The sequence below is a fragment of the Manis javanica genome, chromosome 15 (assembly GCF_040802235.1).
Source record: "Manis javanica isolate MJ-LG chromosome 15, MJ_LKY, whole genome shotgun sequence".
Classification (NCBI taxonomy): domain Eukaryota; kingdom Metazoa; phylum Chordata; class Mammalia; order Pholidota; family Manidae; genus Manis; species Manis javanica.
Window position 1 is genome coordinate 78,271,763 of NC_133170.1, and position 22,449 is coordinate 78,294,211.

The 22,449-nt window shown below is 56.0% G+C and overlaps 1 protein-coding gene across 3 annotated transcripts in view; it reads right to left on the reverse strand.

Annotated features, from left to right (window-relative positions):
- Positions 1-18,970, reverse strand: part of TRPV4 (transient receptor potential cation channel subfamily V member 4) — a 35,901-nt gene extending 16,931 nt beyond the window's left edge. The window contains exons 1-4 of one of the 3 annotated variants that reach the window (XM_073223779.1): positions 18,871-18,970; positions 10,012-10,315; positions 5,497-5,913; positions 1,918-2,090 (exon numbers count right to left, since the gene is read on the reverse strand). In XM_073223779.1, the coding sequence (XP_073079880.1) occupies positions 1,918-2,090; positions 5,497-5,882 (559 nt within the window). In that variant the 5' untranslated portion in view covers positions 5,883-5,913; positions 10,012-10,315; positions 18,871-18,970. Of the gene's footprint in view, positions 1-1,917; positions 2,091-5,496; positions 5,914-10,011; positions 10,316-10,780; positions 10,802-17,133; positions 17,502-18,870 lie in introns of those variants that run through there. The other 2 variants (XM_073223780.1, XM_073223781.1) reach the window with 2 other exon arrangements.
- Positions 18,971-22,449: the final 3,479 nt, after the last annotated feature.

The window sequence follows — 22,449 nt, forward strand, 5'->3', positions numbered from 1 at the left end:
CAGAGTGGTCACCTTAGAGTACACCTCATCACAGTAAGCCACTTGGCCTTTGCACATGCTGGGTCCCTTCATCCCCCTCTGTGTTCCTTCTTCCTCTTTCTACTTGGTTAACTGCAGCTCATTCAGACTCAGCTCAAGTGTCACCTCCTTCAGGAAGCTCTCCCAGATTTTCCTGACTAGGTCAGATTCTCTAATACAGCCTCTTGTAAATGTGTATTTATTTCTCTGGCTGCTTCATCGATGTCATCTCAGACTATGATCAACTTGAGGACAGAGCCATGTCTGCCTCACTCACCATTGTTCACCCACACCAAGCAGAGTGCCTGGTACTTGGTAGGTGCCCGATAGCCATTGTTGAGTTAATAAATATTCAGTGAAGGGATGAGTGAGGCACTACAGTTAATTCCAAACCACAGATAACCCAAGGTGGTTTGTATGAGACATAGAACTAGACCCAAGATTTGGGCTTCCACACCCCAGACCCAGGCTTTAACAGGGTGGGGAGCTGCCTGCCTGGGTACAGGAATAAGAGGTCAGTCAAGAACAGCTTCTTCCCAGGAATAGGGACACGCAGTTCGAAGACTCAACCACCAGGTGGCGAAGTGACTCTGCCCACAGGGGCTGCTGGATCCAGGGGCCCCAGTTGCCACACTGGAGGTTGTCAAACTTCGGGGGCGGGGCCACAGACTCCCCTGAGAATCAGAAGTGTTCATGAGCCTCTGGCTAGAAAAACATGCTGGCGTGATCCAGGTTTTGTGGGGCCTGAGACTTACACAGCTTGGGGGGCCTATCTATGAAACTAACATACAATTATGAACTCAAAATTAGGTGCAGGGCCTTAGAAGGGGTTGGAGCAAGTGAGGGGCCCTGAAGCTCATTAGCACATGGACCTCCTGGTAAACCCACACACACACGCACTACTCTCTACATTTTCAGAGACCCCCCTCACACCTGTCTTAGAGTCCCCCACCCACGCTCAGCACAGACACGCTGGTCTGAGTGTTCCAGCCAAGGTGAAGGGCCACCGGCTAGTCCTGGACTCGAGAAGCAGGAGCTGTGGCAAGCCCAGCCTGGCACCACACTGCCCTGCTGCAGGCACAGGGGTTCACTCCGCCCCTAAGCTCCCCCACTTTTGCTGAATGGGTTTGGGGGGCCAGAAGGGGCCATTGGCCAGAGCTTATGTGTGGCTTACCTCCAAATGAGGTGATTCACATCATCACTGAAACTCGGGCTGGGAGGCTCACAGGCCAAGTTCTCTGATGCGTGAGGAAGGCCTGGGGCGGCAGAGGGAGCCGGTGCCCTGAGGGTGGTATCTGCTGCCTGGGCAGAACTGGAGGGGCTGGGATGAGTCCCGGGGCAGTGGTGACTGGGGTTCTTGCCTAGGAAGGGGATCTGGAAGCTGGGCAGAGGTGGGAGCCAGGGAGGCAGATGCAGGATTCCTGGCCCCAGGGTCCGGCTACCCCTCCAGAGCTCCTCCCAGAGGGGGCAGGGGCTCCCGGGACCCCAGCTGCCTAGTGCTCAACATCACGGAGTTAGGTATTCTCAGAAGCCAGGACTAGGCTAATTATTATTCCCCAGATGAGGAAACTGAGGCTCAGAGAGGCCACATGCTCCTTAAGTGATGGGGGTAGGATTTGAACCCAGGTGGGTGGTCTCTGCTCACCTATGACACTGACATTTCCATGAATGAATAAACGAACAAATGAACGAATGAATGAATGAGTAAAAGTAGCAAAGGCCCAGAGAGGCTAAGTAATATGGTAAAGGACACACAGGACCAGACTCTGTCCAATGCTCTTCCAAGCTAGTGCAGCCCACTGAGGGGTGAGGAAGATGGTGAGGGGTAAAGGGGCCCCCGGCACCAGGCCTCCCCCAACCCCTGCTGGCCCACCCACTAGTCCTGCCTGGGTGGCTTACCCCGGAACTCTTCGTCAGTCAGTCGCTTCTTGTGGGTCAGCAGGAAGGGGAGCAGCCCATCCAGATCAGCAGTGGAGCCCCGGGACACGATGTCAAAGAGGATAGGCCGGTTGAAGACTTTGAGGATGGGGGGTGGCTGGGGCGCAGGAGCTTTGGGGCCCTGTGGCTGCTTCCTGGAGTGGGGAGCATGGGGTGGAGGGCTCGTCCACTGCTGCCTGGTCACCTCTGGCCTTAGAGGCTGGGGGTAGCTGAGCCCTGGGGAGGGGGAAGACTAAGGGGGAGGGACAGCTGGAAACACCACGGAATGTTCACCCCAGTAACTACTTAGTACCTACTGTGTGTCAGGTGGAAACAGAAAGAAACACACAAACCCACCTATTCTTCTACCCACCCACCTATCCATTCACCTACCTGCCCACCCATCTACCCACCCACTGAACCATCCATCCATCCACCCATCCTCCCATCTCTCATTTATTGAGTACTTACCAAGCCAGAGGCTGAAAGAGATAAATATAGTGAGAAAATTAAGGGGGAACACCAGACAAAAAGATAGAGCGACTCATTCATTGATTCAGCCATTCACTCATTGAGTTATTCATTCAACAAACATCTGAGGCAAATGAGCCCATGCACATAGGTGCTCAGTTCAAGGCCTGCCACACACTAAACAATAAGTGTTAGCTGATGTTACCATTAATATTTAGCACCTACTGTGTGTCCAGAGCCTGTATATGTATGGGAGAGATGCTGAGCTACACAGGGCAGGTGGAGAAAGGACCGGAACAGAGAGCGCCGGGCAAGGGGAAGTGGTGAGGAGAAAGGAAAAAAGCACACATTCATTCAGTCATTCACAAACATTAACTGGGCACCTACTGTGTGCTAGGTTTTGAGAGACAGAGCTGGGAGCAGCACTAGCCCAGGGGGCACCACGAGGGCAGGATCTTCTGTGTCACATCTGCTCCCTCTGTGCTGGGCACACATGGGGTGCAGTAAGAATCTGTGAAATGAACAAGAACAGCGGGAGAAGGCGGAGGCGGAGACAGAGGCTGGGAGAAGAGAGAGGAGCCGTGACAGAGAGAAGGCAGGGCCAGGGGGAGGAGAGACTGAGGCCCTGCGGATGGCGGGGCACAGAAAGTGGGCAGCTGCTCTCCCACCTTCCCTCGAGGCAGGGCCTCCAGTGATGGGGCACCAGGGAAGGGGGACAAGGTCCTCCCAGACCATGGGGGCCCGGAGACTGGTACTGCCCCTACTGAGGGCACCTGAGCAGCACCCATTTGATCTGCTCCTAAAATTTTACCTTTGAGCCAACCTATGAAGTGCAAAGAACCCCCTCACCCCCAGACCTCACTGAGCTGGCCTTTGAGGTCTCTGGACCCCTCAGTTACACCCTAGTACTTCCATGGCCCCTCCAAAGCCATTAGTCTGACTGGGCTAAGGATATGGTGAGGGCTTGAAGGAAGGGGTCCTGAGGGAGGGGAAAGGGGACATGGAGCACACCAGCTTCCAATGGGACACTGGGCCACGTTGATGCCTTGGGTCCATTTGTGCCTCTGAGCAGACGTGGTGCAGATAGGCCAGTAGCATGTGGGCTGCGAGGCCATGTTCCCTGGACACGTTGAGCCTCTCCACCCCCGGACCCTTGTTCATGCACTTCCCTCCACCTCCCCCTCCCTCCACCTGTCCTGCCTTAGCTCTGGGCTGACACGTGGGCTCCTACAAGCCCTTCCGGACCGGAGGGCCACCTTTCCCGTTTCAGCAGCTCCCCTCTCCCCGCTCAGTACCTTCCCCGACTCAAACCTTCTATTCATATGCTTCTTTGCTTCCTTGTTACCTGTCTCACTCTCCAAACTGAAGGTGGAAGTGAAGGCTACTCAGGGCCTGAACTGACAGGGGCCATACCCAGCCCAGCTCACTGCTGGAGCCCCAGGGCCAGCCTCAGTGCCTGGCATGCGGTGGGCGCTCAAGAAACAGTCACTAACTGAATCACTGTCTCAGTGAATGAATAAAGGGGAGCGCTCCTGACCAAGCAAGGGCTGGGAGGCGAGTGAGCTCCATCCAGGGGTGTCAATGAGTCTGTGATCAGCAAGGGGACAGACAAGAGCAGGCCACGACAGGACGTCTCCAGGCTTCAAGACTGTTCCCCACATGCACACAGAGGCCCGAGAGGGGTTCCTCGGGGGATGGCTGGACAGCCAGATGGCAGATGGACAGATGGGTAGGTAGATATTTGAATGAGGGCTGATAGATGGGTGCACTGGACAAATGGATGGACAGGTAGAAAGATGAGTAGCTGGACAAATGGCTGAGTAACTGATGAAGGAAAGAATGGAGGCAAGGGGCTGGTTTCCTTATCTGGGTCGATCCAGGGCACGTTAGCAACAGGGCCCAGTCCTAGGAAGGGTCATAAACTTCACTAGTTCGGCAGGAGCAGAGACCAGGGGCAGAGGGGACCATGTGGCTATAAGCCCCACCTCCTTCTCTAAACTGCCAAAAGTACGGGAAGTCCCTGGGCTCCCTTAGGGACTAGGAAGGGGGCTCAACCGCATAAGCAGGAGGTCCACAAGAGACAGACACCAGGGTCATGGTGGACACGGAACTCTGTGGGGCCGGGGCTTGCCCACACCGGCCACAAGAAGAGGCTGGGCAGTGGGCTGTGAGTCTGCAGGCCTGGCTGCAGGACTCAGCTCAGCAGAACCTGCCGCGGGAGGATGAGGCCCAGACAAGGCAACGTGGGGAGTTGGAGGCTCCCTGTCCCCAGCTGGGCCTGGCCTGGGGCATCACTGAGGATGGCCATGTGCAGTTGCCCACCCACAGGCTTCTCTTTACTCTCCTTCTCTTCTTTCAGCCAGGCCTCCTTCCTGGCAGAGAAAGGAGAATGGAGCTGGTGCTCTGAACTCACCCAAAGCCCCAGGAAAGCCACTGGATGCCCAGGAATGAAGCTGATGCTTGGAGAAGGCCCAGGACGGGCAGCAGGAGAAGGTAGAAGGATAGATGGTTGTAGATGGTCAAATGGGTGAGAAGATGAGTGAATGAGTCAGGACTCAGCAAATGAATGAATGAATGAACAAATGAGTGGACAGGTGGCTGGGTGAGTGTACATTGGTAGGAAGGAAGAAAGGGGGGTGGGAGGGAGAGAGGGAGGGAGGAAGAAACGAGGGAAGGGGAGAGCATTAGAAATGAATGAATCACTTATGAACAGCCTGATAGATAGCTGCCTGGCTAGATGAAAATAAATAGTGGGTAGACAAGAGAACGGATGGACGCTCAGATGAGTAAACAGTGGATGAATAGAGAGTTGGTTGTATGGGTAGATAGCTGGACAGATAGATGACAGACGGACAGATGGTAGATAGATATTTCAATGAGTGGATAATGGATGGACGGATTGGACAAGTGGATAGTCAGGTGGGAAGATAAGTAGCTGGATGAATGAGTGAGATGATGGAGGGATGGAGGGATGGATGGTGAGCAACAAGTACATGGAAATGTGGACAGGTGAGTAGACTGGTAGGTGGATGGATGGATGGGTTCAACACAGAAGAGGACACTGTTGGCCAATCAGCCAGAAATACTCACTCTATGACCTTCTTCCTCCACCGCTTGTTGTCACTGGGGTGGTGACGATAGGTGCCATAGTCAAAGAGGGAGTCCATGGGGGCCTTCTTAGGCCCAGGTACCACTGAGGACTCGTACAAGGTGGACTCCAGCAGGTCGATGGGGTTGGGCACCCCCTTGCGGAAGGCGCCCTGGAACTTCATGCGCAAGTTTGGCCGCCCATCACCTGGGCCGGCAGGGCGCCCAGGATCAGCTGGTGAGGGCGAGGGGGAGCCATCGTCCCCCTCAAACAGGTTGGCCAGCGAAGAGAGGGGGAAAGCTTCCCCACCAGGGGTGCCACTCTCATCCCCGGGGGGCTCAGCCACCTCCCCAGGCCCCGTGCGGGGGCCTTCGCTGGGATCCGCCATGCTGACCCTGGGCCCGTCTGCACTGCCTGGCCTGCAAGGGAACAGGGAGGGGAGTCAGGCCGCGCCTGCCAGTGGTGGAGCCTCCAGGAAGCCCCCTCCCACGTGGGTAAACAGCCCCACAGCCAGTTGCTTCAAAGCCACCGTTGTAGTAACAGGAGTGTGGGGTGGCTACTCCCAGATGTGCTGGCTGCCTGCCCCGGGCAGGGGCTGCAATAACAGCCTCTTTCAGAGACCTGGGAACGTGAGTTTAGGTTCAGCTACCCTGGGCATTAGCTGGAGAAGGATAACCTCCTGGAAACCCAAACCTGGAGCCTGACCAATGCAACCAGCTTCAGGGCCCCAAGAGCAGGGCTCAAATCCAGGCTCCACATCAGCAACTGTGTGACGTTGGGCAAGTCAACATTTCACAGCCTCCGCCATACAAGTGGGAATGTGGAAGCCAAGAGCACGTGTCCCACTGCAGGCCACGCAGTGCCTGATGCACAGAGAGCACCTACTGAACGGAACCATTAAGTGCACACTTTGGGCATAGTACATGCTCAGAAAATATGTGTGAACCCACATGGAGCCAGGAGTCCCCATTTTCCTCATCTAGCACCATGATGGACGCCATTTTACAGGAAGGAAAACAAGGTTCCAAGACTTGCTCTGACCCCCTGTAGTGCCAAGACTCTGCTCCCCAGTGTCAAGTGCTAGTCCCTTCCCTCCCCCTTGGCCTGGCTGACCACCCACCTGCATTCTCAGCTCAATGGTCCCTTCTTCCAGGAAGCCCTCCTGACCATTTGTCCACGGGAGTACTTAATTCCTGGGCTGTGGGCTCCAGGAGGCCGGATGCAGCTGTCTCATTCACACTTGCATCCCCAGCACCCAGAAGGGCACCACATGGACAAACGACCTCATGATGAAGGTGTTACTTGTTCCCACTTCTCAGATGAAGAAACTGGAGTTTTTCTTAAAGCAGTCACAGAGCTCAGAGGATTTGAGCCCAGGCCTCTCTGGCTGCAGGATCAATGTCTACCCAGGAGCACAGGCCAATGCTGGTAGCCCCCCTGCCCTCTGTAGCACACTGCTGGGGGGAGAAGGCAAGTTTCCTGGAACTCCTACCGTTCCACCCAAGCTGCAGGGAGATGCCTGAGAAGCCTGCTTTTCTGTCTCTCCCTCCCTGCCTGGCACATGAGCAGAGAAACAAACAGAGACTTCCCACTTTGTTTGTTTTGTGGCTGCCAGGAGGAAGGCTAGGGCCAGAGAGGTGGAGGTCCTGTAAGAGGCCTCTCTTGGTGGGCTCAGCAGGGCACAGGGTCAGAGCTCCTGCTGGGGACCAGCCCCACTCTGGGCCCCAGTGGGAAGAGAAAGCCTGGACTTTACAGTCATTCAGGCCTGGGTTCAAACCCCAGTTCTGCTATTTACATGCAGTGTGACCGTGGGGAAGTCACTTTAGCTAGCTACCCAGCCTCAGTTTCCTTGCTGTAAAATGGGCACAATTGCAGCAGCTTTTATCATAGGTTTTCTGGAAGAGTTAAATGGGGTCAGGCACGTCCAGTGCCAATGCTGGAATTAAATTGGGAGCTGTCAATGATTACAATCAAAGGAGGAGGGGTTAGGAGCACAGATTCTGAAGTCAGATATACATGGTTGCTGTCTTGGCCCAGTAAGTAGCAGCTGTGTGATCTTGGGCAAATCACTTCCTCTCTCTGGGTCTTTGTTTCTCCACCTGTAAGACCGGGGTGACTCCGCCTCCTCCCAGAGTTCTTGAGACCTCAGTGACCTCAGGAATTTGCAGCACTCACTCAGTGCTGACACCCAGTAGGACCTCAGGAGACTTTAGTCCCTGTCCACCTGCCAGTGGGGAGAGAGGACCTGGGCCCTCCACCCCCAAGGATGCCACATGACTGTGGGCTTTGTTCTGCAGGGATGAGGGCACGTGGAGGCAGGGAGGGTTTTCCACCGGGATGCAGGCAGTGAGTGGGAAGGTTAGGCTTCCCGGAGCACACTGGGGACCCAGGGTTGGGGAGAGGAGGCATTTGAACATGTGCCTCTGCTGTCAACGCCCCCCTGATCTTCACACCCCTTCCCAAGGTCTCCCTCACCCCCTGGGCCAGGGCCCAATGGACACCCCTGCCTCAGGAAGCTCCAAAGGCTGGACGAGGCAGTTGGGAGGGGAGGGCCCCCCCCGGCCCCCCCGCCCTCTACCATGCCTGCAAACCCCTCCCCGAAGGAACCCCAATCCAGACAGCATCTGGGATTTGGGGGTCTCCAGAGCAGGAGGTCTGAGGTTAGCCAGCCTCTCTCAGCCATTCACTCGCTGCTCACAGCTTTGGGCAAGGCACACAGTGATCATTACTGACATTTGAATGGTGATGAAATACTAATTATGAAAGTAACCCCCATCGACATGGTGGCAAGGTTGCGCACTCTGTGCCAAGCGCCAGCCTGAGTGTTCTGCACGTGTGCTCTCAGCCGATCCCCACTGCAGCCCAGACTGGGGCTCAGCCAGGGGCCGTCTGCTCCCAGGGCCACTTGGCCACAGCTGGAGACATTTTGGTTCTCACACTGTGCAGAAGAGAGAGCGCTCCTGGCATCTAGTGGGTCAAGGCCAGGAAGGCTGCTGAACACCTTGCAGTGTGCAGGGCAGCCCCCGCTGCAAGGAACGGTCCAGCCCCAAATGCCAACAGTGCTGACATGGTGAAACCCTGCCCAGGAAATCGGTATTGCCATAACTCCCATTTTACAGATGAAGAAACTGAGGCTCCGAGAGGTTAAGTGACTTGCCTGAGGTCACACAGCATGTCAGCGACTGAGTCAGGATTTAAATCTGGGCAGTTGGCTAGACACGGCCTGGGGCCCTCCCTGAACCCTTCCAGGGTCTTGTTCAAGCTGCACAACAGCCCTGGGAGGTGAGGATTATTACTACCAGCCCATGCTAATCTCTCTGAGCCTCAGTTTCCCTACTTGCAAAATGAGGGTTGCAGCACAGTTTCAGTCCTGCAGGGCCTCTGTGACATGAGGCAGATCAGGGGCCCTTGGGCACCTCGTAGGCACTTGGTAAATGCTTCGTGGGCATCAGCACTGCGATGACCCGGTGCCCATTCACCTGTCCTCACCGCCTCCCCACGCACACGCGGGCAGCACTACAGCCAGGCCGTCTAGGCCCAGGCTGCAACTCACTACGTCCTTCCCAGCCTCTCCCTCGGTGAACGCCCAGAGCCTGGCGAGCCAAGCTGGGCCACTGGTCCCGCTTTACAACTGAGGAAACTGCGGCGCACAGAGGCCACCCAGGGAGCGTCCGGCCATGGACCTCCAAGCCCGGACGCCTCTCACACTACCCCATCCAAGCCCGTGTGCACACTGTGTGCATGTACACGTGCACAAGTGTAAACACACACACACACCCAGGGAGCGAACGGCCATGGACCCCCAGGCCTGGACTCCTCTCACACTACACCATCCAAGCCCTCTCACACTACACCATCCAAGCATGTACACACATGCACACATGAAAACACACACACACAGGGCCTGCCCTGGGGCAGTTCCTCCCCAAACACTGCCCAGTCATCTGCGGTCGGGCAAAGAGTTCACTCCCTGTTCTCATTTGCCCTGTAGGCTGTTATTACACAGTCCAAACCCAAGCCAGGCAAGGGGGAAGGCGGGCTGCAGGCGGGGAGAGAGGCCCAGAGTCCTCACGCGTCTCCTCTGCGGGTTGATGCCATGGGAGCTTATCTGTGTCTTTCCCCGTGTGTGCGTGTGCCTCTTTGACCCACGGGGGCTCCCCTCCACCAGGAGTGCCCTCGTAGTAGGTGGCACCCAGCTGACACCAGGGCACTGGGACTCACCCAAGGGAGCTTACGCCTGAGTGTGAACCTCCCCACACTGTACCACCACCGCGTTCATTTAAGACGGTGGATTTCAAACGTTTTTATTTTAAGCATCCTAACCCTTTTTTAAAAATACGTATACCAGACTGTAGTCCACACACAGTAGCTGTGACAGGATGGACAAGGAGGGGAATCTGAGTCTCAGGGCCCGAGGAGCAGGATTGGAAACCACTCATCTATACACGTACTCAATGAGTATTTATTGAGCACCTACTACGTGCCAGATATGAACAAAACAGAAAAATCCTGCCCACCTGCGGCTGCCCTTCTGGTGGGGAAACTGAGTAAATGAACAGCTAGACAAAGAGGCAGGGTGGTGTCTGGTGGTGGTGAGAGCTGTGTAGACCAGAAGGGCTCAGGAGTGGCTGATTCAGGGGTGAAAGGTCCTGAGCAGGGCGCGGAGATGGGGCTCAAGCCGGGAACCCCCAGGCTTCCTCTCCGCCCTGAAAGAGGCTCCAGGCTTGCCAGGAACACTGTTCAAAGTCCTGCGTCTGCTCCATTGGCCCCTGGGGACGCAGTCGGGCAGCCAAAACCCCTCTCTCCCCGGAGGAGGGGCACCTGGAGGGAGAGAGGGGCACGGACAGAGTGTGCATTTTGACGTCAGACAGATCGGGTCAGCAGCTAGACCCACCGCTCATTAGCTGGGGGAGCTTATGCAAGTTACTTAGCCCTGCTTGCTTTCCTCACCTGCTCCTGGGGACCTTAATTGCGTCGTTGTAACAGTTATGTAAGTTGACTCAAGCACCTGCACAGAGTAAGCCTTCAATAAACAGTACGACTAAGTGCTGGGCAGGCACCTGCTCCCCCGGGAGTCCTAATTCAAAGGGGCTGGAGGCCTTCTCTCCGTCCTCATGCCCCCCCGCAGAGGGTGGAAGGAGGGGCCCATCCTCACCTTTACCCCACGGCTTTGCTTGACCTCATGAAAACCCTGGCACATATTTGTCAAATCCCATCCTCCTGATTACATGACCGAGGAAAGCTGCTTAAATCTGGGGGCAAGTTTGGGCTTGCAGGACTACTCACCCCAGATGGGAGACTTCCACGGAGCTGGTGGCTCCCCATTCCCCCCATCCTGGGATCGCTTCACTCCAAAAAACACTCACTGAGTGCCACCTGTTTGCAGGGCACCCAGGGGAAGCATAAAAGAGTGGAACCTCATGTAAGAGGCTCTGAGGGAAGGCAGATGCTGTTCCCTCTGCCTGGGATGCTCTTCCTCCATGGTAGGCACGGGGAGGCAGCCGTGGTCTTGTTGCGGACAGAGAGGGGCTACAGGGAGGCTGGGTATTTGGACTGGGGCTTGACAACTGGAATGGGATAAAGGGGCGGGATGCAACAAGGAAATGCAGGGGACTGAGGAAAGGTGTGGCCTGAGGCACTGGTAGAAGAAAGGCAGGAAGAAAAGACGCTAAGGGGGTGGGTGAGTGGGGAGGTGGGGAGGAGGCAGGCACACCTGGGGGAGATTTGGGGACAGACCCAGTACACTGCCTCCTCCCCCCATCCTGGGGCCCCATGCCCAATCTATGGGGCCCCCACTTTCTGCAGTAACCCGGAAGAAACATAACTGTGAGCGCCTGTCATTCCAGATCAGTCTTGGAGGGGAGGCGTGGGCGAGGAAGGGCCTCGGAGCACAGGGATCCCGAGCTCTGCTTGGGCCCGAGAGGACACTCCAGCCCTGCCTGACCCCTACCTTCCCTGGGAGGAGATGGAGGCTCAGAGGTGCGGAGTCACACACACAGCACTGCCCAGCTCCTGCGAGGGGAAAGCCCATGGGGCCCCAGAACCCGTGCCTGCAGTGGATTCTTTACAAGGATCCAGGGACTCGAGAGGGGAAGGATGGAAGGTGGGGGTGGAGGAGTGGTGGGGACCACAGCCACCAACTCACCAGCTGTGTGACCCTGGGCAAGTCACCTGGCCTACCTGTGCCTCAGTTTCCCCACCTGTAAATGGTGATGATCGGGGAACCTACCCCAGAGGATTGTTCTGAGGTTGAAAGGAGATTGTGTGTAAAGCACCGCGGCACAGTGCCTGGCAGAGTGCATGCCCTCCGGAGGGGACGGCTGCTGCCCACATCATCAGGATCCACGACCATTAAAAGAGGGATGAATAAACAGACCGTGGACCGAGGAAGGAATGACTACCAGGAAGGGTGGAGTGGCAGGGCCCAGGGCCTGGGACTCCAGCAGCCACCTCAGAGGAGCCACTGGGAGCTCAGCCCCTTGGCCAGGAGAAGCCTGCCTCCTGCCAGGCTGCTGAGGCTCCCCGGGCCCTGGTGACCATGCCATGTGGGCACCTTCCCCAGCCAGCCTGTATTTACCTAACAGGTCTCGGCCTAGCCCGCTTCCTGTTTGCTGCACAGGGACTGCCTGTCCAGGGCAGACAGAGCCCCAGTGTGCTGACAAGTCCCCCCACCCAGGGAGGGTGCCCCCCTCATGCTCACACCACCCAGGTGGGGCAGGCTGGGTGACTCACCGGGCCCCACAGAGAGTAAAGCCTGTGTGGCCACAGTCACTCAGTCATTCTGCAAGTCCGTGGCTCAAGGGACTCTGACAGGGCACACAGCCACCCCTCCAAGCTTTCACGGCCACCCGTCCACTTCCAAGGGCCCCGGTGTGGCTCAGGGGTAAGAGCAAGTGCCGTGCAACATGAAAGGTTACATGTTATAGGGACCCGTTTACACGGAATGTCCAGAATAGGCGAATTCCTAGTGACAGGAGGTAGACTAGCGGTTGCCAGGGGCTCAGCAAAGGGTGGGGGGGCGACTGCTAATGGGTACGGGGTTCCTTTTCTGGGCGGATGAAAATGTTCTGAACTGCACACAGGTGATGTCTGCATGACTCTGAATGCACTGAACCCCACTGAACTGCAGACTTGGAGAGTGACGCGTATGGCATGTGAACTACATCTCAATAAGCCCTCCTGGCTTGGTGACCCTGGGCAGGCGGCTTCTCCCTGAGCCTGTTTCCCCAGAGCCACGTGGAAACAGCAGGAGGACTGAACATGCGGGAACGGTCGGGCACAGTGTCCGGCACACACGGGGTCCAGCGGAGACTCAAGGACACAATGTCCCTGTCCCAGGAGGTCTGTCCCCTCTCCCTTTTCCTCACCTCCCAGCCCCAGGAGCTCACCCCCTTGGACTCAGCCCTGCTGCAAGCACGGCGCTCCAGCCCAGGAGAAAGGGGGCCTCAAAACCTTAGGACCTCCTTCTCCCTGGCCCAACCCCTCTCCTGGAAGACAATCACAGCCACAGAGACCGGAGAGGATGTTGTAGCCGCAGGACCCCCCTGAGCTATGTTCTGTTCCCTGCCTGCCAGGCTGGCTGGGCAGCTTTGAGCAAGTTGCTTTTCCTCTTGGGCCTCAGTTTGCCCTTCTGTAAAATGAGGGAAATCATTACTGCCCCCTGGGAAGGGTGAACCCACATCTGCTTTTTTAATTGCTTGTTGCACTGTACATTCATGCTTTAAATTTAAAAATAAGATGATAGCTCCTAGACCAAAGGGCTGCTGTGAGGACTGAATATGTTGACTGGAGTCTAGAACAGTGCCTGGTGCATACTAGTGCTCAACAAATGGCAGCTGCTGCTTTCTTGCTGCTAGCATTCCCCCCATTTACATCTGGGGAGATGAGGCCTAGAGAGGGCAGAGTGGAGGGGGCGCAGGGACCGGGACTTCCCAGCTCCAAGGCCAGGGCGTGTTGTGACTCTGCTGGGACATCTCACTTCCCAAGAGGGTTTCCCCTCCTCATTCCATCTCTTGCCTTCTCTGGGAGGCTGTCAGGACAGGCACTGCCCCATTTCCCAGCCAGGAGACTGAGGCGCCAGGAGGACAGGATACCCGCTCCCCCAAACCTACACCCCTCCCCTTCAGCCTCACTTGCAGAAGCCCTGGCTTAGCAAGTCAGAGAAGAGAGCAGACGTCCGTGGAATAAATGGGTCGGGCAGGAGCCAGGGAAGGCAGCCCAAGGCATCAGGAAACCAGTTTAGATCCCCTGTCGGCCCCGGTCCGCCTCAGCACCAGCCTTCGGCAATGACAGGCTGCTGCCGCTGGTTAACTGCTTCCTTAAGGCCGAGGCTGGTGCCTGGAACCCCACCATCGGCAGTGCCAGCCCTCACTGGTACATTTCACACAGCACCTTCTCTCTGTTCAGCTGTTACTGTCTCCATTCAGATAAATAAACTAAAGTTCAGGAAAACGGAGGTGGGGGGCTGTTTATCCAATGCCTACCATGTGCTGAGCGCTCTCACATTTGCCTCTCATCTGAGGTAGGTGTCGTTGTTTTCCCCACTTCACAGATGAGGAAACAGGCTCAGAGAGGCCAGGACACTTGCCCAAGGCCACCCAGTGTCAGAGCTAGCCCGCATCCAAGCAGGTGCGCTCTGCCCATGGCCCTGCCTGTGGACCCATCTGTAGTTCCTTCCTTCCTTCCTTCGCTCCGCCTGCAGGAATCCCTGAGCCACAGGGAAATGAGAGCCAACCAGGCCGACGGGTCTCCGCCTGAAGTCGGTTGGCCCTTGCCCGCTGGGGTCTCCCTGAGCCTGTGGGGTCCATCCAGGGCCTGCACTGGAAGGGGGCCCCACCATGCACACACACGAGGAGCTGTCCCAGAAGATGGCCAGCCCTCCTGGTCCTCTGGGTGGAACCCAGGCCACTCCACCCTCTGGGAAAAACAGGCGCCCAGTGAGACTGAGAAGCCCTTTGTGCAGGGGGCAGGCAGGGAGGGCGGCAGGAGGGGTAGATGTTACTCACCACCCAAAGCAAAATAAGAGTGTTCCCTTTGGGTCAATACCCTGCCTGTTTGCACCCCCCACCCCCTGTGCCTCCACCTCCTCCTGTGGCCTTCCCCGCCCTCTGACCTCATCTGGTGCAGACCAGCAAGCGTTCATGGAGGGCTTCCTAGGCCCCTGATGTGGTGTCCATGACCCTCCCTCACCTATCAGGAAAGATGCTCAGAGAGGTGGAGTGATGTGCTTGGTGTCACACAGCCAACAGGGGCCGGGGCTGGGACAAAAAGGAGAACCCGACGATCAGGAAGGGGCTCAAAGGAGAGAAGGAAGTGGAGTCGCAGTAAAAGTGAGGGTTTTGCCTCACTTCCTCATTCCTGCTCACCATGGCGTCAGCTCACGGGACCGAGGGGGAGCAGCGGCCGGAAAAACCGAATCTAAGGCAGAGGGCTGACCTCCAGCAAATCCTAGGTGGCAGGCCCAGGAACAGAGGTTAAGCCATGTCCTGAGTAGCACACAGCAGTGAGTTGCAGAGGGGGGAAATGAAGCAAGATGGGTCAGCCTCCAAAAGGGAAGGGTGAGTCCAAAGAGACTTTCCAGGAAGGAAGCTGAGCCAGCCACTGGGCTTAACAGGGACCCAAGGGGACCGGAGATCTGGCTTCTTCCAGGTCCAGCTCTGCCATGAACTCTGGGTAAAGTGATGCTCTTTATGAGCCTCAGTTTCCTTAGCTGTAAAATGGGGTTCAGCCTTCTGGTCCCTGCCTACCTCCGGTGGCGGCAAGGCTGTGACATCAAGGTGAACATCAGGCGATAGACGTTGCTTATGACCTAAACAGTGTTGTACCAGAGACTGTCCACAGTGACCCCACAAAGTAGGCACTGTCCTCATCCCCAGGTTACAGATGAGAAAACCAAGGCCCAAGGAGTGAGGGCACTTAATGGGAGCCAGGATTTGAACCAGATAGCCAGGCTCGGGCCCTTGTTTTTAAACATTAAATCAGGAAAGTAGGAAACAATGATGTTTCCTGGCACACAGTCAATGTCCATAAGTATTTCATGAGTGAAGAGGTACCATCTTTTGTCCAAATGCAAGTCTAGCTTTGCCCCCACTACCTTCCACCCACCTGCCTGGCACGGAAGGGCCCTCAGAGGGTGCCCTAGAGATGAGCTGGGGGAAAACACGCCTGGGAACAGGCCAGGGGACAGGAAGGGGAAGAAGATGGTCCTTCTGTGTGCCTTGGACTATCCTTGCAAAATGGGAACTGGGAGCTACATTTCAAAGAAGAGGAAACTGAGGTTCAGAGAAGCTGGGTGCCTTGCCTGGCTCCCCTGGTGAAGGAATGGGCCTAGGATTTAAGCCCAGGCCCTGTCTGAGCGATTCAGGTTCTTACTGCTTTACTGCAGAGTACCTTCCCCATGACTGTGGGACCAGATGAGAAAACCAGGGACAGGCCACCTTGAAAGTTAAGGGCATGGATTCTGCAATCAGATAAATGGAGTTCACACCCCAGCTCTGCCCCTTCCCAGCTAGGAGACCCTGGGCAAGCAACTTCACTACGTAAACCTCAGTTTCTCCCTCTCAAAATGGGTACAATAATAGATTTGGATCCAAATCTACTTAAGAATATTTGGCTCGTTGCATGACACATAGTAAGTGCCCAATAAATGCTTGCTACCACCGTAATGACTACTTATGCAGGCCAGACTTGGTTACAGCCAGGCAGAACCTTGTACTCAGTGTTCACAGTGGCAGCGGCAGGGCCCAGGACCACAGTATCTCAAGAGATCTGAATTAATCTTTAACAGGTGAATTCCACTCCAAATTGGTGATGCGGAGCATTCCAGAGGGCCTGCTGGCATGAAATGTTCTCTCGGCTCCCCAGATCCTGAGTGTGACAAGAAGAGAGGCTGTTCTCTGAGGCCCTATGATTTGGGGAGGGGCCTGGAGCGCCTTTCCCAGAGCCACATGGGGGAACTGAGGCAGGCTTCAGGTCGGGGGCTTGTGACCACTCCATGTGGCCGCCTGCCTGCCCGCAGGAATAGACAAAGGAGCTGAAAGGACCCTAGCCTTCTCAAAATGATGCGTTCAGTCAGTCAACCATGCCAGAGTTTCCTGAGCACCTGCCATGTGCCGGGCACTGTGAGACCAAGGCCTGTGCGTTTCTCTCCCTCCTACATCTCTCCAGCGGCCTCTCTCCAGACCCCACCCAGGGCCTCACTTCTCTCGCCCAGATGACTTTCCCAGTCTGGGGACTGGCCTGTCAGCTTGCCCTTTACTCTGAGGCCAGAGGGGCTTTTCCAGACCACACATCCGGCATTTGCCTCCCTGCCTGGACTTTCAGGGCTTGTGGGTCTGACCGGGCCCCTGCCGGTCTGATCCCTTGTCCTTCCTGTTCACATCACACACTCCACACAGAACAAATTCTCAGCTCTCCAAACCCTAGTTTAGCCACCTGGTAACAGGCAGGCGTCAGGTCTTCCTCACCTGAGTGCCTGTTCCCCTATGTCTGCATTTAGTTCTCAAGGTGCGGCTCAAATGCCACCTTGATCAAGCCCTCACTGATCACTTCCCAGTCTGTTCTCCTGCCCCACGGCATTCTCTCCTGGCCCCCTTTCCTTCAACAGGGTACATTTCCAAGCATCTCCTGTATTCGCTCACCTTACTGGGTGCCCACAGCTCAGGAGCAGGTGCTGCCCGCCTGGAGGCCGCAGCTGGCACAAGGGGCGATCCCAGCCCAGCGCTGGGGAGGCAGCTGGGACGGGACAGCCCTTCCTCCATCTTGCCATCTCTCTTGGACCACCCAGTTCATGTCCCTCGGGCTACATCCAGGCTGCCAGGACTCGGCACCCAGTCCAGGGCTGGCACAGGTGGGGTTTCCAGGAGGGTTTGCTGGGCAAAGGAGGAAACGGTGGAGGCCCAGCTCACACTAGATGAGGCAGGAGAGAAGGGGTCTGGTCTGGATTTCACTTGGGGAGCCCAAAACACCTTCACAAAGGCTGGCACCCTCACACCCTCCCAGTCCCCAGCCTTGGGACCCTTCATCTCAAATGACCCCATCCTGGTTTTACAAACGTGAACCTGACCAGCCATGAGCGCCTTTTGCCACTTGTTTTGGGAGCCCCCCCACCCTCTGATTTACCAGTACAGGTGGGAAAGAGGGGTCCCCAGCCTCTGTGGTTCCCCTCTTTATTCAAACAGAATGAACCAGAGAAATACGGAAATGGCATGGCCAATGACTTTCTCACCCTTTCCATCAAGGAGACCGTTTGGGGCAACAATCACAAGCCTTCTGTCCTCATGACAGCCCTGGGGTCACCCTCAGCCTAGCCTCATTTTACAGATGAGCTGCCCCACATGGCTAAGGGACTAGCCCAAGTCCACACAGTAGCGGGGTGGCAGAGTGAAGGTTCAGAGGCCCACACAAGTCTCGCACTTTTAACCTCACAGGTAACCTGGGCCTGACTCTTTCATCTGGCATCTCAGAAGAGGCCACCTGGTCACCTTCCTCTGGAGGCACTGAGATAATGCCTAAATCCTCAAGTGGTTCTTAGTGTCCCAGAACAAAGCTCACACCAACGTCACACCCATGTCCCCACCCTCAGCAGAAGCCCTTGTTTTAGAGGTTGACCCAGAGCAGCCATAGGCCCCCCTTTCCCAGTAACTTCCAAGGCACCCCCCACCCAGGCAGCAGGTGGGGAGGGCTTTGGAGTCCGATCACTCTGGGTTTGAATTCCACTTGGCTACATTCTGGCCTGACCTGAGCCTCAGTTTCCTCATCTGCAAAATGGGAGGGCAGAGGGAGGGACCACTCGGGGCCGGGCCAGGCTCCATCAGCGAGTCTGTGGTTGGTATCTCCAGGGAGCAGGGCGCGTGGGCCAAGCGGGCCGTCTCTCCCTGTCCTCAGGGGCCTCCCAGAGGCTCCTGGGCAAAGCCGGAGGTTAAAGATTTCCCTGCCTCCTTGCGGGAGAGCCCTCCCTGGGGCTGTGCCTTGAGAAGTGGCCTTCGGAAGTATCAGCCTCGTCATTCCTTGCTTGCTATGCTAAGAGGTGGAGAGCAAACTTTATGCCCTCCAAGCACCCCCAAAGTGAAGATGCCTCCAAAATGGGCTGCAGGGCCTCCTGCGTTTGGTTCCGGGGCTTGGGTCTCCGTTCCGGGAACCCCCTGTCCCAGACTCGCAACCCCAGGCCCTCGCTGGCGCCCATTTCACAGCTGATAAAACTTTAGCCCATAGAGGTGGTACCCGGCCCAAGGGCACTGGGGGGACCCCAGGGCCCCGCGTCCCCGCGCCCAGGCCGGGCACCTGGGAGCCTCGGAGCCGGCCCCAGGGGCGCGCGGGGACCTCAGCTCGGCCGCCCCTCCCGGGGTGTGCGCCCCGAGGGCCCAGGCCCCACTCACCTCCGGCACAGCGGGGCTCGGCGGGGCTCGGCGGCGGAGCGCGGCGCTTCCTGCCTCCGCGGGCCGCCGGCGCCCGCCCGCCCGCCGCGGTCCCTCCTCCCCCGGCTCAGGTTCCAGCGCGCGCCGCCCCGGCCTGCATCCCGCCCACTCGGCTGACCGCGCCGCGGCTGCCGGCCCTGGGGGCTCGGGCCCCCCACCTGGAAAGTGGGCGTCACAATTCCCGCCGTCAGGGGCAGGCGCTCCTCGGAGAGGGCTCGGGATGGAGTCCTGAGATTTCGGGCTCCTAACTAGGCAGCCCTGGGGCCGTTTCTCATCCGTGAACCGGCATCTCGTTCATTCATTCATGCACTCATGCGTTCGCTCATTCATTCATTCAGCAGACAATTCACTCAAACAGCGTGCTTGATGTCCAATAGGGAAGGCCCCTGAGTTACAGGGAGGGCCTGTCCAGGATGAAATCAACGTGCACCCCTTTTCTTCACTTCTTTACCAGCGCTTAGCACAGAGCCTGGCACCTAGTAGGGATCACAGCGTGTGGCTTTATTAGACGGTGAAGGTGAACCCCAAAATGTGGTCTCCACCACTTAAATACCTCCACCGGATGGGCAGCTCACTTCTGCTGGGACTGGTTGGAAGCCTAGTGGGGCCCCAACGCCAGAGCCAGACTCCCTGAGCCCACGCCGCTGCTCTGTGACCCCAGCGGAGCCCCCAGCGCCTGAACCTGTGCTTCAGCGTCTGCGTGGCGGACTTCCGGGAGGGATGCCTAGCACCAGGCCCCCTGCTCGCCCGACCTCGGGCACCAGGAAGATGCTGGGGGCTCCAGGTCTGCGTGGTGCCCAAGGCACATTTTTCACCCTTTTGATCATTATTGTTTTTACTAAACTGAGCTGACCCCCCCCCACTGGTAAGACAATGCGTTAGGTCCCTCCCGCTCAGCTTGCAAATGCAAGTAGCCCCCCAGAGGTGCTGGTTCAGCAGCTAGAAAGTGGAATTTTATAATTGTTCCAGAGAGAGAGCCTGAACAGAAATAATGTGTTCAAACTGCCAGTATACAATATTTACCAAAAAATAAATCGTAATAATTAATTCACTGAGATTCACTGAGAACAGGAGGGTTGCTGTGTGTATGTCAAGTAAACCTTCCTCCCAACCAGGCTGGGATTACTGTGCCCACTTTACACGTGGGAAACTGAGGCTTGGAGGAGAGTGTGGCCCCTCTAGCAGCGGCTCCCTCCACGAAGGGGTGGTTGGGGAAGAGAAACTTTTCCCCCGGGGTTTCCAGGATCTTAAGCAGAGCAAACAGGCGGCTATCTGGCAGTGGTGAGGAATGTAAACAGAAGGCTCCTCATGCCTCCCTGACAGAAAGCCTGTCTGCTGGGCGCCTTCCTGCCTGGGGCTGGGGCCGGGCCAGGCTGGGAAGCAGAGGAGTAATGGGCAGAACTAGTCTGGGGCCCATTTCTGCAGAGACGCTTCTCAAACGACAAGACAAGGACAGGGATGACCCAGGCTGAAGGGGCGACCAGAGATGGACCCATGCAGGGCTTACTCTTCTCTGAGGCTGAGGGCAAGAGGCAGGAGCCCTCAGCATATGCACAGCTCAGCAACTCCCTCCCAACCCCCATTTGACAGACTGGGTAACTGAGGACCCTGCAAGGAAGTGACTCATCTTGGGCCAGGAGGCTGGACTGTGGCTTCTGTGCCAGATGCCTGGGTTCAAACTCTGCCCCGCTGCTGATGAGGTAAGAGCCGTGAGCAAGGCCTCTTCCTCTCAGTGCCTCCGTTTCCTCATCTGAACACTGGATATTGGTTTCCACAAAGCAAGGAATGATGTCTGTCTTGTTTGCGGTGCCCAGCACTTAGTAGGTACTTTAATAATACTGTCTGATTGAGCTGGAGGCGGGGGAGGGGGAGTGGAGAGTGAGTGTTTAATGGGCACAGAACTTCAGTTTTACAAGAGGAAGAGAGTGCCAGGGATGGGCGGTGGTCGTGTTTGCACAGCAGTGTAAATGTACTTAATGCCACTGAATGTACACTTCAAAATGGTTAGGAGTGATTATGCTTGTTATGTGTATTTTCCCATAATAAAAAATATTGGGGACGACACACAGATTAACTGAGAGCGCTGAAACCTTGCAGGGAAGGCGGAAGTAGGCGGAGGCGGTGAGGTGCCCAGGGTTCCTGGCAAGCACTCGCTGGGGTAACCTAATATGAACAAGGGCCACTGCTAAGATGTGACGCCAGTGTTTTACCACTTTTGTCATTGGTGAAACTGTCTGGCCTCTGCCCTGTTAGGACAGGAGGCTGACAGAGAGAACTTTTCCTCCTAAGAAAGGAAAGACCTTTGAGGTTGTTAGCAAGGCCAGAGTCTTGGCGAGACTGCGGCGGGCCCAGCCTTTTGGCCCTTTGCTTCCCCCAGGGGCTCAGCCACTTCCATGAAGGGAGGTTTCTGGGCAGCACCGAGGGTCTGCATTTAGCAAGCGCCTACTGTATACCAGGCTCAGTACCGGGTGCCGGGGAGAGACTGGTAGGCCAGGTGGGTGAGCATCTCAGGAATTTACACCCAGCACAGCTGCCCTCACTCCCAGGGCACCCAGTAATAACAACAAGACAGCCTGGAACAGAGGGATTCTTAGACTATTTTCTAGAAAAGAATACAGGGAGGTCAATTGCCTGAGCTCTCACAACTAGTAAAATTTGAAACCACACCTGACAGTCTCTATTGCCAGTAAGAATATGAGCTCAAAAAGACAGACCCTAACAAGCGGTAGCAAGGTTGTGGAGAAACTGGAACCCTCCTACACTGCTGGTGGGAATGTAAAACGGTGCAGCCACTTTGGAAAACAGCTTGGCAGTTCCTCAAAATGTTAAATACAGAGTTACCATAGGACCCAGCAATCACACTCCTAGGGATACAGCCAAGAGAAATGAAAATATATGACCGCACAGAAATGCATAGCGGCATTATTCATAGTAGCTGAAAAGAGAAACAATTCAAGTGGCGAATGAATAAATAAAATGCAGTATAGATATACAATGGAATATTATTCAGTAATAAAAATGAAGTATTGACATGTGCTACAATGTGATGAACCTTGTATATATGATGCTAAGTGAAAGAAGCCAGTCATCAGAGTCCACATACTATGGGATTCCGTTTATATGAATTGTCCAGGAGTGGCAAATCTACTGAGACAGAAAGCAGACTCATGGTTGCCTGGGGCTGGGGAGAGGTGAGCCTTGGAGGAGGGATACCTAAAGGGCTTGGGTTTCTTTCCAAGGTGATGAAAACGTTCTCACATTGACTGTGGTGATGGTTGCCCTTATTTAGGAATATTCCAAAAGCCATTGAATGGTACACCTTAAATGGTGAACTGTATGGTATGTGAAATTGATCTCAATAAAATTGTTACAAAAGATTTTTTTAAAAAAACAATGCGGTTTCTGGGGTCAAAAGGATCTGGGTGTGGCTCACCCACCTCTCTTTGCTGTGTGACCTCAGGCAGACAACTGCTTCTCTGAGCCTTACTTCTTCATCTATGAAATGGGGCAGTAACCACCTCCACCTTGCTCAGTTGGGAG